Here is a 17,548-nt window from a genome sequence, read left to right on the forward strand (position 1 = left end):
TTACGAAGCCACTCCTTCGTTGCCCTGGCGGTGTGCTTTGGATCATTGTCATGTTGAAAGACCCAGCCACGTTTCATCTTCAATGCCCTTGCTGATGGAAGGAGGTTTGCACTCAAAATCTCACGATACATGGCCCCATTCATTCTTTCATGTAGCCGGATCAGTCGTCCTGGCCCCTTTGCAGAGAAACAGCCCCAAAGCATGATGTTTCCACCACCATGCTTTACAGTAGGTATGGTGTTTGATGGATGCCACTCAGTATTCTTTTTCCTCGAAACAGTTCCAGTTTGGTTTCATCAGACCATAGGACATTCTCCCAAAACTCCTCTGGATCATCCAAATGCTCTCTAGCAAACTTCAGACGGGCCCGGACATGTACAGGCTTAAGCAGTGGGACACGTCTGGCACTGCAGGATCTGAGTCCATGGTGGCGTAGTGTGTTACTTATGGTAGGCCTTGTTACATTGGTCCCAGCTCTCTGCAGTTCATTCACTAGGTCCCCCCGCGTGGTTCTGGGATTTTTGCTCACCGTTCTTGTGATCATTCTGACCCCACGGGGTGGGATTTTGCGTGGAGCACCAGATCGAGGGAGATTATCAGTGGTCTTGTATGTCTTCCATTTTCTAATTATTGCTCCCACAGTTGATTTCTTCACTCCAAGCTGGTTGGCTATTGCAGATTCAGTCTTCCCAGCCTGGTGCAGGGCTACAATTTTGTTTCTGGTGTCCTTTGACAGCTCTTTGGTCTTCACCATAGTGGAGTTTGGAGTCAGACTGTTTGAGGGTGTGCACAGGTGTCTTTTTATACTGATAACAAGTTTAAACAGGTGCCATTACTACAGGTAATGAGTGGAGGAAAGAGGAGACTCTTAAAGAAGAAGTTACAGGTCTGTGAGAGCCAGAAATCTTGATTGCTTGTTTCTGACCAAATACTTATTTTCCACCATAATATGCAAATAAAATGAAAAAAAAAAGTGATTTTCTGGATTTTTTTTTCTCAGTTTGTCTCCCATAGTTGAGGTCTACCTATGATGTAAATTACAGATGCCTCATCTTCTTAAGTGGTGGAACTTGCACTATTGCTGACTGACTAAATACTTTTTTTCCCCACTGTATGTTCAGTAAATGCACTCAATACTTGGTCGGGGCTCCTTTTGCATCAATTACTGCATCAATGTGGCGTGGCACTGCTGAGGTTATGGAAGCCCAGGTTGCTTTGATAGCAGCCTTCAGCTCTTCTGCATTGTTGGATCTGGTGTCTCTCATCTTCCTCTTGACAATACCCCATAGATTCTCTATGTGGTTAAGGTCAGGCGAGGTTGCTGCCAATCAAGCACAGTGATAGTTGTTTGTAAACCAGGTATTGGTACGTTTGGCAGTGTGGACAGGGGCCAAGTCCTGCTGGAGAATGAAATTTCCATCTCCAAAAAAGCTTGTCGGCAGAGGGAAGCATGAAGTGCTCTAAAATTTCCTGGTAGACTGCTGCGCCGATTTTGGTCTTGATAAAACACAGTGGACCTACACCAGCAGATGACATGGCTCCCCAAAACATCACTGATTGTGGAAACTTCACACTAAACCTCAAGCAGCTTGGATTGTGGCCTCTCCACTCTTCATCCAAACTCTGGGACCTTGATTTCCAAATGAAATGCAAAATTTACTCATCTGGAAACACCTTGCACTGAGCAACAGTCCAGTTCTTTTTCTCCTTGGTCCAGGTAAGATGTTCCTGGCGTTGTCTATTGGTCATGAGTGACTGACACAAGGAATGCGACACTTGTAGCCCATGTCCTGGATACGTCTGTGTGTGGTGGCTCTTGAAGCAATGACTCCAGCAGCAGTCCACTCCTTGTGAATCTCCACCAAAATATTTTAATTACCTTTTGTTAACAATCCTTTCAAGGCTGCGGTTATCCCGGTTGCTTGTGCGCCTTTTTCTACCACACTTTTTCCTTCCACTCAACTATCCATTAATATGCTTGGATACAGCACTCTGTGAATAGCCGGCTTCTTTAGCAATGACCTTTTGTGGCTTACCATCCTTGTGGAGGGTGTCAGTGACTGCCTTCTGGACATCTGTCAAGTCAGCAGTCTTCTCCATGATTGTGGAGCTACTGAAACAGACTAAGGGACCTTTTTAAATGCTTAGGAAGCCTTTACAGGTGTTTTTTGTTAATTCTAATTTACTGAGATGACTCTTGGGTTGTCATTAGCTGTAGGCCATACTCATTAACAGAAATAAACACTTGAAATAGATCACTCTGTCTCTAATGACTTTATAGAATGTGTTTCACTTTTTGTATTGAACTGAAATAAATTAACTTTTTGATGATATTCTAATTCTGTGAGAAGCACTTGTATATTCAATAAGCGGTCAGTCTGCTGACACGGATTCCGAGAAAGTTCGCCGTTGGGATAAGTGCACATTGTATGTATATAAAAGGCGAGGTGTATGGATGCAGAGTTTTCCCCACCATACTTTTACATACATGAGACAGAGGCTAAAAGTATGTTCTTACGGGGACCACTACTTGTATGTTGTGTGGTAGAAGTTTCATTTCTTCACAGTAGGATCCTATAAGGAACAGATGTCTGCATCGTACACGCTCTCCGGCTCATAGGTCCTGAAGGTAAATGGGCACAGAGAATGTGGACCGGGAAACTTCTCTATTAAAGAAGTTCACACACACCCTGGAAACTGGGGAAGGTGGCAATTGCTATTTTAATGCACTTACCCTACACATCTAGAAAGGTTTATGGTGTACACATTTATACCCTAAACCTTCCTAGATGTGTAGGGTAAGTGAACTAAAGCCTCAAACGCCACTTTCCCCCAATTCCCGTGCGGCTCCGATCCTCTTCTAAGTTGTGTGACCTTAGTTCCCTCTGGTTGGATCCCAGTGGAGTTTGGGTGTGAACCAGAAGTCACTTTTACAATTTAGGCCTATGGAGCATCGAAGCGGGCTCCATAGATTTCATTTCGCATACAAGCACCAGTGTGACCCAGCAAGTCGGAATCGAAGTGATACAAGTCAGAAGAGGATCGGAGTGGCACTGGAAACTAGGGAAGATGGCAATTGTTAGTGCACTTACCCTACACATCTAGAAAGGTTGAGGGCAAAACATGTTTGTTAGACATGCTTCTTTAAGGCTACGTTTCCACGGTGAGCTTTTATAGCTGCATATTTTTGCTGTGTCAAACAAAGTTGATGAGACTCATGGAAATCTCCTGCCCTCTGTGCTTCCTTTAAACGCAGCATAATCTCACCTGCGGTGCGTGTTTCAAATCCACAGCATGTCAATTTACTAAGTTTTCTATGTTAAATTTTTCCCATAGACCTACATTAAGTGCTGAAATTCCACAGATAAAAGATACAAATGTGGTTTCAGTGAGTTTCCGAGGCGTAAACACATGAAATCCACACCTAAGCAAATCAAAGCCAAATAACAAAGTATCCAGAAAGTATCCAAAGCAAAGCAGTTTTATTTAAGGCATGACACCCCAACAAGAGACAAAAACTGCAGTGTCAAAAACGCAGGTAATCAGGTCATCTAATGTAAACGAAAAGTGCGGAAATTCTGCATCGAGAACTCAACGCGGGAACGTAGCCAAAGGCTGTGTGCACACGGTGCATTTTGTCAGTGCAAATTTGTTGCAAAATCTGATGTCAAAGTGAGTGAGAATCCGGAAGTTTCATGCACACGTTGCTTATTTGTGACTTGCAGATATATATACAGTATATATCTGAAGGATGTCAATTCTTTCAGCTTTTTTGCTGCAGATTTCAACCATACTAGTGAGCAGGGGAAAAATCTGCAACAAAAATACACCACGTTTTTGCAGCTGCGTTTTTCCTGCCAAGAGATGCAGAAATGGTGTGCCCATAGCATTACTGTATAACTCCTGTAGATAGTACATGAAGAGGTGCACATGCTTAGAAACGCTTCCGTCACACAGGACTTTGTCCCCTTCCGCCATATTTCCACACTCAGTGGGGGTGTCTGGTCAGACCCCTGCGGGCATACATTTAGCATGTATCCTGTGGATAGCAGAGACATGTTAGTAGGACAATGCTTTTACAGTTCCGCCTGAATGTGATTTGATAAAATCTAATTCACTTTGCTGCTGTAGATTTTCCACCCCTACAGCATAGCTGCAGCACATGTGCCGCCATCCATGTGCACGCACCCAAAAGGGATTTCTTTTTCATCCACTCTGCCCCACACCACATGAGGACGTTCTTCCACCACAGCCCACCTGTAGATAAACCAGTCCCATCGACCCGATGTGCCGCCCTCAGACGGTTGGAGAATGATCTTGTCAGCGAAGCCAGCAGCCATATGGTATAAGAGAATCTCTCCAAAGTCTTAAGAGGAGAACACATCAGCCATACCAGTTGGTGCGAGGTCTGCGGCCGAGTGTCCTCTGCAGTCTTTTACATCCAAGAGCCCCTTACAGTGTTGTAGAAGGTAGAGGGACAGCTCCCGGTGACCACCTTCTGCTGCCTGTCCAAGAAACAGCACAGGTAAATATATATATGGACCCACAGGCAAACGGGCTGCACCACTTCAGTGCTGGGGTTGTACCAATAATCCCTGCGCCTAGTAATATACTTATCAGCCGCCGTCTTCTGCTATTACAGGTGCCACTTTGCCATCGTGTGACCGCAGCTCCTGACTGCTGCAAGTCCTAGGTAATGGTCACCAGCTCTCCGTGTAGGTCTATGAGTCTCATTGTGCTCACAGACTTACATTGATCGCCCAAACACTGGAGCGATCTGGCAGGTCACAACTAGGAGAAGACGACCGGAGCGGCGCTGAGAACAAGAAGAAGACAGCTGGTAAGTATATTAGTAGGGGCAGAAAACTTGCATGTCGGTGATAATCGGTCCGATGTTGGATCGCAGGGCACGGAATGGCCGCACATCTCCTGAGCTGAATGTGACAGCTTCACATTTCTATTCAGCTGTCACGCTCGCTGTAGGAGAAGTGCCGACAGTCTGTGTCTTGCGATCCTACATCAGTACGATCATCACGGACAACTGAAGGAGTCCTAAATAAAAGTACAGAAGCAGTGTGAAGGGAAGAGATTACCTTGTGCAGCACCGTCCTCCTGTCTGAGTCCATCTTCATGGGGTCAGCCCCACTCTTCAGTAATAGCTGCACTACCTGGATGTGTCCACAGAATGCGGCACGGTGCAGGGCTGTGCTGCCGCCATGTGTCTGGGCGTTACCGTCAGCGCCACTCTTCAGCAGAAAGCTGCACACTGGTAAGTGACCGTGTCTGCTGCTGTAGTGCTACATGAAAAAGAAAAACAAAAATGGCTAATGAAAAGCAAAGCTTACGCTGTGATGCCATGCAGTCTGGATGTCGCGGCCCACAAGGACGAGATAAGTGGCGAGGCGTTTATGTGAAAGGCACCGCCATATCCTTACTGGAGCTGAAAACCGCTAAGAGGCGATGGTTCTGGGCACTCACCGATCTGATAAGTCATCAGTGGAGAATGAATCCCTTGCAGGACCCGGGTCCAGTCACCACATCAATATTCTATGGCCGCTGAACGAGAGAACGGCAGACCTGTGTACTGGTGGATAGGAGGACTCAAACGGCGGCCATGGAATACTGACGTTGGGACTGGATGCTCATCCATAGCCATCATAAGCTGGAGTACTGTAAGTGATGGCAGATCTGACGTAAAATACACAAGAAATGGCCCAAATAATCCAGATCCCCAGCCTCACTCACCAGGGCGGTGTAGCCAAAGTGGTCCGGCAGGTTGGGATCAGTGCCCTTCTCGATAAATCGCTGGACTCGTGTCAGGTCTCCGTCCATCGCTGCCGCCCATATTCCTGGAATAATCAGAGCAAACACCAGACTTTCCTACAGCGCCATTCTTACTGTAGATCCCACAGTATTACAGTTACTGTACACATCAGGCCATGCTAGAAGGGTTTCTGGGGGGAGTCTGTGAGCAAAGACCCTGACAGATTGGGAGAGTGACGCGGTCACGACCAAGTCCCTTTGGGTCCTGCAATAAAGCGCCTTTGTAGAGAGGTTCTCCTCACTACTAGCTGGAAGCGTCTCCCTGATCAGACCCCCAGCGCTCAGCTGTTCCCTGTGGGGAAACTTAGTAGTCTACGCCTTATTGCCCTGCAGCGCCACCACTGGGGAAATAAAGCATTACACAGGGATGCTGCTCAGCAATGAGTCTCCTGGGTAACGCAGGGCAGGTCCTCCAGAGATAGAGACATATGTAAGAAAAAACCGCTGTAATGGAGCCGACCACGGCAGACGGGTGTCACCGGGTCACTTTTGGCAGGACGGCGGGTTTTTCGGCATTTTGCCACGGTGTCTTTTCAGGATTCCCAGCGCGTTACGTAAGAAAATGAACGGGGTCATTAAATACAGCTGGGGACCGAAACACTAAACTGGCTGCAACAGGAAGGGGTTAATATTCGGACTCCCTACTTAATAACCCGTCCATGGGCTTCCCAGTGGCTGGCGGACTACAAGTGCCAGCATACTATTCACTTCCCGGTATAATGAGAGGACCCCAGGGCGCTGTGTCCGAGGTGCGGAGCCGGCAGTGTTACCTCTCTGGAAGTCCATCTCCTGCACCGTCTCCCGCACTGCCGGACTGGCCCCGGCGCAGCACACATCACACCCGCGGGGCCCCTTCCCCTCTGCGGGGTAGGAGCAGCAGACACTGCTGGGGTTCATCGCTCCTTCGTACACTGCAGCTCTAAGCCGCCATGTCTAACCTGCAGGAGCCGGGCGGGCAGGCAGCCAATCACAGCCGGAGGATTACAGCCAATCATCACAGCAGGAGCATCACAGCCAATCAAACGGCGAGCAAATGCTAGTCCTCTGTAGCTGCATTACTTAAAAATAGCCAGCAGATGGCGCGCTTAGCATAGTCTACTATCAGTTCTATCAAAGGCTTGTTATTATTATTGACGTACTATTTATATTATATTGTTATTACTATTAGTGATTGCATATATATTTATGATTATTGATATATATTGCAAATGGAATAGTGTTCCCTTCATTTTTTTGAGCAGTGTATATATACAGGTGTTGGACAAAATAATGGAAACACCTGGAAACATTAACAAAAGTTAGTTTAATATGGTGGTGGTCCACCTTTTGTGGCGATTACAGCCTCAGTTCTCCGAAGTATGGATTCATACAAGCTGTGAATTGTTTCCAAAGGAATTGTAGCCCATTCTTCAGGTAAAACACCCTCCAGTTCTTTGAGCGACGATGGCGGCGGAAATTGACGTCTAACTTGAATCTCTAAAATCGACCATAAATGCTCAATAATGTTGAGGTCTGGGGATTGTGGGGGCCAGATGAGATGCTCAACTTCATCACAATGCTCCTCGTGCCATGCTTTAACGATTCTAGCTGTATGAATTGGTGCATTATCATCCTGAAAGATGGCGCTCCCCTCCGGGAACAGTGCTTGTACCATAGGATGCACTTGGTCGCCCAAAATGCCTAAATAATCTCGGCTGTTAATTCTTCCATGAAGGGATATCATTGGCCCGGCGGATCTCCACGAAATAGCCCCCCAGATCATCACAGAACTTCCGCCATGTTTTACGGTTGGGAGAAGGCAGTCTGGATGGAATGCTTCTTTCGGCTGTCTCCAAACGTACACTCGGCCGGAGGTCGGAAAAAGGGTAAACGATGATTCGTCTGAGAATATCACATGTTTCCACTGCTCGAGGGACCAATTCTGGAGGTTTCTACACCACTCTAAACGCTTGGAAACATTTGTCATTGACATCAGCGGTTTTCTAATTGCAGCTCTTCCGTGGAATCCAGATTTGTGCAGCTCCCGATGAAGTTTTCGTGGAAACTGGGTTCTGTAGGTGTTCATTGAGTCAGCAGAGATTTTCGGAGCCGTGGTCTTGCGATCCTCTCTCACAATTCGCTTTAGAGTCCGACGGTCTCTCTCAGTCAACTTCGACTTTCGGCCGGACCTGTGCTTTGCTGCGGACGTTTTTCCTTCTCTTTCAAACACAGTCATTACTTTGGAGACAGTACCTCTTGACACGCCAAGCATTCGGCACTTTCTGTTACACTAGCGCCTGCCATACGGGCACCAACAATTTGGCCTCTGAAAATCCGAGAGGTCTGCCATTGGTATCAGGTTTTCATCAATGTCCTTACAATGCTGCAAAACAAGCAGTTAATTTACATACACATATCACATAACACAAATAATCAACTACAAAACATTACCATATGTCACGGTTTACATGATTATAACATGTTCGAAGATTATGATGCCAAAACGTTAGGTGTTTCCATAATTTTGTCCAACCCCTGTATATATATCTATTACTGAGATATATTTATATATTTATATTACAGTCATGGCCAAAAGTGTTGACACCCTTGAAATTTTTCCAGAAAATGGAGTATAAAAAAAAGGGCAAATTGGACACAATTTCACACAAAACCCCAGCAAAGAGCCGGACAAAATTGTTGCCACCTTTCCGAAATTGTGGGTACACAACTTTGATTCAAGCATGTGATCTTGTTCAGGCTCGCCTATGGCAAGTAACAGGTGTGGGCAACATGAAAATCACAATCTTTGCAGTGTGTGTGTACATGCGCTAAACTAAACATGAAGAACAGAAATAGCAGAATACAACAGTCTGAGGACTTGAGAACCAAAACTGATGGAAAATATCAACAATCTCAAGGTTATAAATCCATCTCCAGAGATCTTGATGTTTTCTTTTGTCCATGGTGTTCAGCATAATCAGGAAGTTTAGAACCCATGGCACTGTAGCTGATCTCCCAGGACATGGACAGCAAAGAAAAGTTAATGAAAGGTTGCAACTCAGGATAGTCCGGATGGTGGATAATCAGCCCCAATCACATTCCAAAGAAATTCAAGCTGTCCTGCAGGCTCAGGGTGCATCAGTGTCACCACGAATTACCCGTCAATATTTGAATAAAATTAAACACTATAGCAGGAGACATAGGAGGACCCCACTGCTGACACAGCGACATAAAAAATCTAGACTTCAGTTTGACAAAATCCTAGGAAAGCTTCTTGTGGACAGATGAGACAAGGATAGAGCTTTTTGGTAAAGGACATCATTCTATTTTTTACCGAAAATGGGAATGAGGCTTACAAAGAAAAGATCCCAATACCTACAGTCAAATATAGTGGAAGTTCCAAGATGTCTTTGGATGCCTTAACTGTGTGCAAGGCATCATGAAATCTGAAGATTACTAATTGGTCTTGGGTTGCAGTGTAGTGCCCAGTGTCAGCTGGATTTACATTCTATGCCATGGGTCTTCCAGCAGGACAATGTCCCCAAACATACTTCAAGAAGCACCCCCAAGTGGATGGAAGCAAAGCGCCGGAGAGTTCTGAGGGGCAGCAATGAGATCTAAATCCCATTGAACACCTGTAGAGAGATCTTAAACTTGATGTTGGGAGAAGGCGACGTTCAAATATGAGAGACCAGGAGCAGTTTGCAAAAGAAGGGTGGTCCAAAATTCCGATTAAGAAGTGTAGGAAGCTTGTTGATCGTTATAGGAAGTGATTGATTGCAGTTATTTATTACAAAGGGCGTGAAACAAAATATTAAGCTGAGGGTGCCAACAATTTTTTCCGGCCCATTTTTGGGGTTTTGTGTGAAATGATGTCCGATTTTAATTGTTCCAAAACACACAAAGGAAATAAACATGTGATAATAAAACGTGTGGACTTGCAGTAATTTTGGGGGAGAAATACTTAATTTTCTCGAACAATTTTAATGGTGCCAACACTTTCGGCCGTGATTATATATATATATTTAAAGTTATAATTACTACTAAGTTATTATATTATAAGGAAATGTTCTTTTCCCTTTGTTGTTAATCAGGCTACCTGTATACATTGTGGATGGAATGTTGGATTTTCTCTTGGGTATCTGCTATGTTGCAGACTTTTTTTTTTTTTTTTTTGCAGATTTTGTCTTCAAGAATTTCACCGCAAGACCGAAGTCCACACAAAGAATTGACACACTGCAGACCTTAAAATCATCACGGCAGATCGATTTATGAACGGAAAATTTCTACATGTATAAGAGGTTTGTAAAATATCATTCACTTAGCCGGTACTGTGGCTTTTGCACACACAGAAAATACGGACCAGCTACGCAGCATGTGCATTTATCCTTACCGGGAAAATGCGGTTGAATCAAGGATGCAATTGGTGCACAATTCCTTATCGGTCCTGCAGGTGGCGCTGTGGTGATGTGGGAAGGCTCCCGCTAGGTCAGCGGTGCGGAGTCTGGATCCCGTCTGCTGAGACATTTGGCATCAGTTCAGACAACTCGGATTTGGATTACAAAGCTTATATTGTGTCAGTAAATATCTGACACGTCGGGTTCAAACCTCCAGTCTACAGCCCGGCCGCCATTTGCAGAAATGAGCCTATTATTTACTATAATTAGATAACGACTTACTTTCCAACTTTCCTAGGCGGGAACGCTGTTTGCAATGCGCAAAGTATCTCAAGGAAAACGTTTCGCTTTAGGCCTCGTTCACACGGTCAGTATTCGGTCAGTATTCGGTCAGTATTCGGTCAGTATTCGGTCAGTATTTGGTCAGTATTCGGTCAGTATTCGGTCAGTATTTGGTCAGTATTTCACCTCAGTACAGGAGAGGAACAGAGGGAAAGTGTAATAGAGACCCGTCACCACTTCTGCATTTATCACCCACTCCTGGCTTACAGATACTGAGGTAAAACACTCACCCAATACTGAGTGTGTGAATGCGGCTTTAAACACGCAGTTTTTTGAGTAGCTATAGCTAAAAAAAGGTGGAATTTTAACCTTTAATATACTGGTTAAAAAACTAATTCTAAAATACAACGTGACACACACAACATATAAATATTAGGTCAGATATCACAGACAGGTTACCAACGCACAACAGCCAGAAAAGGAAAAGAACCTAGAATTAGACCCCTCATGATTGTGTGCAACCTATGTATTATGAAGTACGGTGAGAAATATGGACCAAACCAAGCACCGAACACACCACGCGGTCTGGTAGGTATGAGCGGGGGGACATAACATCGTCATCACTGCTCACATCCCAAAGAAAAAGGGAACAACCCTATTAAATGAAGACGTCCAACTCTGGTCTGGATCTAGAAAAAAGGAAAAACCAAAATAGCGAAATCAGACACATGGAGCTCATAGCGACAGAAGACAGGCTAAACTTTTCCTTTTTTTTTTTTTGTGGATGCAGAATGAGCACATGTAAATTAGATATTGCACTGTTGCCCCATGGTTAGGGTAGAGTCAGACGACCGTGTATTCCCTCATCTGAGAGAATCGGGCCGATGATGCAAATGGAAAATCGGACTGCACTCAGCCGCCATCCGAGGGCAGTCCAATGGTTTCCACGCACTTATTGACATATCAGATCAAACTCTGGCATGCTGCGATTTTTTTTCCTGGTACTGGCTCGGTCTGAGGTATAAAAATAAAATAAATCGGACGTGTGCGCAGCCTCACAGAAAAACTTTGATCCGAGTGCGATCCGATGTTTTGTTGGATGTAAAATACGGTGATGTGAGTGAGCCCAAAGAATCACAGTTCTCTGTCTACTCCAAAGACCTACCTATAGGGAATCTAGATTGTGAGCCCCGATGGGGACAGCGATGTCTGTAAAGGGCTGTGGAAGTAATGGCGCTATATAAATAATACATGGCGGCCAGTGTCTTCCATCGCATGGTCAGAGGATGAGGTGTGGATTTTGGAGCAGAAGAAACGTGTTCTCTGGGGTGACGCTCTTCCAGCTGTCTCCTGGCATTCCAGGCGGTGATCTCAGACCTGTGTGTGGCCGCCCTGCCATAGGAGCCCAATGCATCTGATGGTGAGCCGGGCTGGTATACTTATACACCCCGTTTCATACATGGCCTATCATCAGTGTGTGATGGACGCCCCCTCATTACCCAGGAGTGACACTTTCCTACAGATGTTGTGACATAAAAAGTGACTTTACGCACCAAAATAGTATGGGGTTAAACGTCCCAGTTCTGTGGCTAGTTTCCCAAAACAGTCCATGGGAACCCATGAAAGAAGAAAACAGTCTCCAACTTTCCTTCTCCCACGGGAAGCGAATTATCTTATCTAAGCAGCTGCAATACGTCAAATCCCCTTCCAAGTAAATGTTCCCAGCTGCTCCAGAAGCCGCCCCCCAATGCCGGAAGAAGAGGGAATCAGTCTGATCAACTTGCAGAGGTTTTCTAGACTGTTATCTCTGGCCCCCTTTTCTAAAATTCATGATATCTGGCGAATCGCCAATTTATTTATTATGGGAGATAATAAAAGAGAAAGTCAAGAGGGGGCGCTCTACAAGATGGCACAGGACCTAAAGTTACATATATATATTTATATTAATTATGAATAGAAATGCTTAGAAATAATACACAGTACTACAAGTGTTAAAATTAGTCTGACACCAGGTTTTTGCTACTTAAAGGGGTTGTGCCACGAACAAGAGTTCTTTTTGTTCAATAGATCTTTGAATAATAATAATTTCCACAATTGGATGTGTTTACATAAAATGTTCCTATGCCGGGATAATCTTATAAATGTGCTGTGTAATGGCCGTGTCTGACCGTACAGGAACATAGTCTGATCACACCACAGCTCCTGGGCAGGGGAGGAAGCAAAACAGAGGATTCAGCAGGGGATATCAGCTGATTCTTTTGGTGAGATAAAGCATTTCACTGCCTGTTTTTGACCCCTTTATGACCGGAGGTATTTTCATTTTTGCGTTTCGTTTTTCGCTCCCCTTCTTCCCAGAGCCATAACTTTTTATTTTTCCGTCAATATGGCCGTGTAAGGGCTTGTTTTTTCGTGGGACGAGTTGTACTTTTGAATGACACCATTGGTTTTTCCATATCGTATACTGGAAAACGGGAAGAAAATTCAAAGTGCGGTGAAATTGAAAAAAAAGTGCAATCCCACACTTGTTTTTTGTTTTGCCCTTTTGCTGGGTTCACTAAATGCTAAAACTGCCCTGCCATTATGATTCTCCAGATCATTACGAGTTCATAGACACCAAACATGTCTAGGTCTTTTTTTTATCTAAGTGGTGAAAAAAAAAATTCCAAACTTTGTTAACGAAAAGAACAAAATTGTGCCATTTTCCGATACCCGTAGCGTCTCCATTTTTCTTGATCTCCAGTTGGTGAGGGCTTATTTTTTACGCGCCGAGCTGACATTTTTATTGATATCATTTTGGTGCAGATACGATCTTTTGATCGCCCGTTATTGCATTTTAATGCAATGTAGCGGCGACCAAAAAACTTAATTCTGGCGTTTTGACTTTTTTCTTACTACACCGTTCAGCGATCAGGTTAATCCTTTTTTTTATTGATAGATCGGGCGATTCTGAACTCGGAGATACCAAATATGTGTATTTTTTTTTCAATTGTTTTATTTTGAATGGGGCGAAAGGGGGGTGATTTGAACTTTTGTATTTTTTTCATTCTTTTAATACTTTTTAAAAAATTTTTTTACATTTGGCATGCTTCAATAGCCTCCATGGGAGACTAGAAGCTGCTACTACCCCTTCGGCTCTGCTACATACAGGCGATGATCAGATCACCTGTATGTAAAGTACCTCACTGGATATGAGCGCCGACCACCGGGCAGCGCTCATAGCAATTTGGCAGCAGCAACCATAGAGGTCTTCAGGGGGTCATTGATGGGCGGAATTCTGGCATGATTGCCGGAAGTGCATGTGAAATGCCGCTGTCAGTGTTGACAGCGGCATTTAACAGGTTAATAGCCACGGGTGGATCGTGATTCCACCCGTGGCTGTTCCGGGTACATGTCAGCTGTTCAAAACAGCTGCCACGTGCCAGGAACGATGTGGGCTCAGTGTACTATTACACCTGATGTCGGAAAGAGGTTAAGCAATATTTTACCTCAAAGAAACATTCAGCTGTGATCCTGTGCTGTCCTGCCTGTATACTCTTTTGCTTCCTCCTTTGCACAATAGCTGTGCTATGATCAGACCATGTTCTTGCATGGCCAGACACAGCCAGTACACTGGGGCACATTTATAAGATTATGTCGGGACAGGAAAAATTTTTTATACACATCCAATTGTGGAGTTTACTTTTATCTCAAGATCTGTATATTAAAATACAGTATACTTTTAATCGTAGCACAACGCCTTTAATCTAAGAGCAGCAAAATGTAGGGGCAGAGACCCTGATTCCAGCAATGTGTCACTCAGCTGCTTCCTGTAGTTATTTTTTGTAAATCCTTTTTATTGAATTTTCATAAACAGAAAAACATAAAAGTCAAACATTAGCGATACATTTCAGTGTATATTTGCATATATCAGCTTGTTATAGATATGCCAAAACCAGTTATAATATTGGTCGAATATTAAAATAGCATAACCCCAACCCCTTCCCCCGTCAATCTAATTTAGTTTGAGTGATGCTTCCTGATTCACTAATGAACTTTACATAATGCGGCGTGGCCCTCCCTCTACTTCCCTGCCCCCTGACTCAGGACTGGGAGTGTCCCTCAATCTTAAGCCTCCCAATGTACCCTGCAGGTCCTCTAGATTATACCTGGTTGTGTTGCGAAAGGGCGAAACGTCTCTAGAGAATTGTTGTATGATAAAGTCTTTCCATTTTGTGAAAAATTTTGTCGTCTTATTGTCTTTGTCACTTTCTGCTTCTGTTTTTTCTAACATCATTACCCTCTTTAGTTCTGTCAACAGCAGTCGAAGGCCAGGTGTACCCCCATCCAACCATTGTCTTAGAATGAGTCGTTTGTATAAGATTGCTACTGTGTGCAATAGTTGAATGTTTGACTTAGTCAACCTTAAATCAGTTATCTTATGAAAAATCCATAACATTCTATCTAGTGGAAGTGTGTGTGTTCATCAGGCCGCCCACCAAGGTTTTTTTTACCTCCTCCCACTGGGCGTGTATGAAATCGCACCCCCATATTCCGTGGAACATGTCTGTCTTGGGGGTATCGCATTTTGGGCAAGCCTGACACCTTTCCTGGTGAGCTTGTGTAATTGGTAGATTGAAATGGCTCTATGTATCAATCGAAAATGAGTATCCCTCCACCTTTCATTACTCACATGCCTACGTAACTTGTTCCGCTTCCTGTAGTTTTTATAGAATCACTATTTTATCAGCAGGAGATTATCACTTGAGGACTAGTAAACCTGCTGTCAGGTAGTCCAACCACGCACCTACCACCGACTGGCTGCTTTCTGCCTATGCACAGTGTGCACAGAAAGCTGCAAATCAGTGGGGTGGGCACGGTTATACAGAGCTCAGCATTAAAAAAACAAAAAAAACAAAAACTAGTAGATTTACTGCAGATGAAACAGCAATTTTTCAAAACTACAGTTAGTAGCCCAATAAGTGACATCGCTGGAATCAGGGTCTGTGTCCCCACGTCACATTATGCTGATCTCACGTGGGGTAGCAAAAACCTAGTAATAGAGTTCCTTTATTAGTTTATTTTGATCAATTAACAACATGCAAAGTAAATGAGCGGAACATTAATCTAAATCATATCAATATTTGGTGTCACGACAGAGTAGTAGAGTTGCAGGAAAGTGGATGAGATTTTACCAAATCAAATCCAGATCCTGTAAAGAATAGAAAATCTATAGGGAAAATGGAGCAGCAGTGCATCTCAGTAGCATGGCAATGTTTGCTGTAGAGTTTCACAATAAATACAGTTGTGTGAAAAAGTGTTTGCCCCCTTCCTGATCTTATTCTTTTGCATGTTTGTCACACTTACAGTAAATGTTTCAGATCCCCAAATAAATTTAAATTTTAGACAAAGATAACACAAGTAATCAAAAAATGCAGTTTTTAAATGAGGGTCTTTATTATTAAGGCTAAAAGGTATCCAAACACATAAATTAAATTAAAATTTGGAAGCTGAGTTCAAATTCCCTAGCCACTCCCAGACCCGATTACAGCCTTCCCCTTTCTCAATCAAGAAATCATCTAAATAGGACCTGCCTGAAAAACTGAAGTACACCGAAAGATCCTCAAAAGCTAGACATCATGCAGCGATCCAAAGAAATTCTGGAACAAATGAGAAGCAAAGTAATAGAGATCTATCTTTCTAGAAAAGGTTATAAAGCCATTTTTATATCTTTGTGACTCCAGCAAACCACAATGAGAGCCATTATCTACAAAAGGCAAAAACATGGAACAGTGGTAAACCTTGCCAGAATTGGCCGGCCACCAAAATTACGCCAAATGCGCTTCGACAACTCATCCAAGAGGTCACAAAAGACCCCACAACAACATCTAAAGAACTGCAAGCCTCACTTGCATCAGGTAAGATCAGTGTTCATGGCTCCAGCATAAGAAAGAGACTCGGCAAAAATCACCTGCACGGCAGGGTTCCAAGGCGAAAAAAACACTGCTGAGCAAAAAGAACATAAAAGCTCATCACAGTTTTGCCAGAAAACATCTTGATGATCCCCAACACTTTTGGGAGAATACTTTGTGGTCTGACCAGACAAAAGTTGAACTATCTGGAAGGTGTCTCATTATATCTGACATAGAAGTAACACAGCATTTCAGAAAAAGAACATAATACCATCAAGTAAAATATGGTGGTGGTAGTGTTATGGTGCAGGGCTGTTTTGCTGCTTCAGGACCTGGAAGACAATAAATGGAACCATGAATTCTGGTGACTACAAAAAAATACAGAGAATGTCCATCCATCTGTTTGCGACCTCAAGCTAAAGTGCATTTGGCTTATGCAGCAGGACAATGATCCAAAACACACCAGCAAGTCCACCTCTGAATGGCTTAAGATAAACTAAATTACGACTTTGGAGTGGCCTAGTCAAAGACCTGACCTTAATCCCATTGTCACAAGTTTACCTCGACAGAGAGGACCCAGAAGACCGCAGCATCTAATTTCTCCTACTACTGCACTGATTAAAAGCACTTCACCCTCATATTAAACAGTGCAGGTTTCTTTTAGCAGTGCAGGGGGTAATCTGCTCAGTTATGCGCTTCTGGAAGCTTTCCTGCATTAAGGCTTAGCTGTTCACTGTTAGCCACTCCGATCTCCTATATAACCTGGGCCATGGCCATTGTCAGAGTAGCTTTTGCTGCATGGCTGGAAGTTTTTGGTGCTTGTTATTTGAGAAGGCGTGTGGTGGATTTATCTGTGACTGTTACTAGGTTTTAGGTGTGTGCTAATTCCCCTACTTTAGTTTTACCCCATCCTCTATTTCCCAGTGTATACCTCTGTTTGTGTGAGTATATTTGTATGATTGGTACAAGTATTTTCCTTTATCCCTGTTCTTATTACCTTGTTAGTCTGGTGTATTATGGTACACTACTACTCCCCTCCTCCCTGGATGGGGAATGGATACAGACTGAGGGCGGATTCAGGAGCTAAGGCTAGGTACGTGGCCATGAGGTCTTCACCATCAGAAGTAATCCGGGGAACAGGGAAGGAGCCCCTAGTGTTAAGGACAGGGAAGGAGACCC

General features: G+C 44.0%; 1 protein-coding gene across 1 annotated transcript; it reads right to left on the minus strand.

Moving 5' to 3' along the window:
* Nucleotides 1-3,465: 3,465 nt before the first annotated feature.
* Nucleotides 3,466-6,841, minus strand: ANKRD39 (ankyrin repeat domain 39). The gene is made up of 4 exons (XM_073559549.1): nt 6,594-6,841; nt 5,746-5,849; nt 5,094-5,297; nt 3,466-4,505 (listed from the first exon to the last, which is right to left on the minus strand). Exons 1-4 carry the CDS (start codon nt 6,718-6,720, stop codon nt 4,368-4,370), a joined length of 573 nt encoding a protein of 190 aa, XP_073415650.1. The 5' UTR covers nt 6,721-6,841; the 3' UTR covers nt 3,466-4,367.
* Nucleotides 6,842-17,548: the final 10,707 nt, after the last annotated feature.

Source organism: Dendrobates tinctorius, unplaced genomic scaffold, assembly GCF_039654945.1.
Source record: "Dendrobates tinctorius isolate UK_male_01 unplaced genomic scaffold, ASM3965494v1 ptg000272l, whole genome shotgun sequence".
NCBI classification, from domain to species: domain Eukaryota; kingdom Metazoa; phylum Chordata; class Amphibia; order Anura; family Dendrobatidae; genus Dendrobates; species Dendrobates tinctorius.

What these genes read in the sequence shown, in the direction of transcription:
- ANKRD39 (XM_073559549.1), bottom strand. Translation starts at nt 6,720, where the DNA reads ATGAACCCCAGCAGTGTCTGCTGCTCCTACCCCGCAGAGGGGAAGGGG. An exon ending in ACTTTGGCTACACCGCCCTG is followed by an intron (nt 5,298 to 5,745) that starts GTGAGTGAGGCT and finishes TTTTTCATGTAG; the next exon opens with CACTACAGCAGCAGACACGG. An exon ending in GGAGGACGGTGCTGCACAAG is followed by an intron (nt 4,506 to 5,093) that starts GTAATCTCTTCC and finishes TTTCTTGGACAG; the next exon opens with GCAGCAGAAGGTGGTCACCG.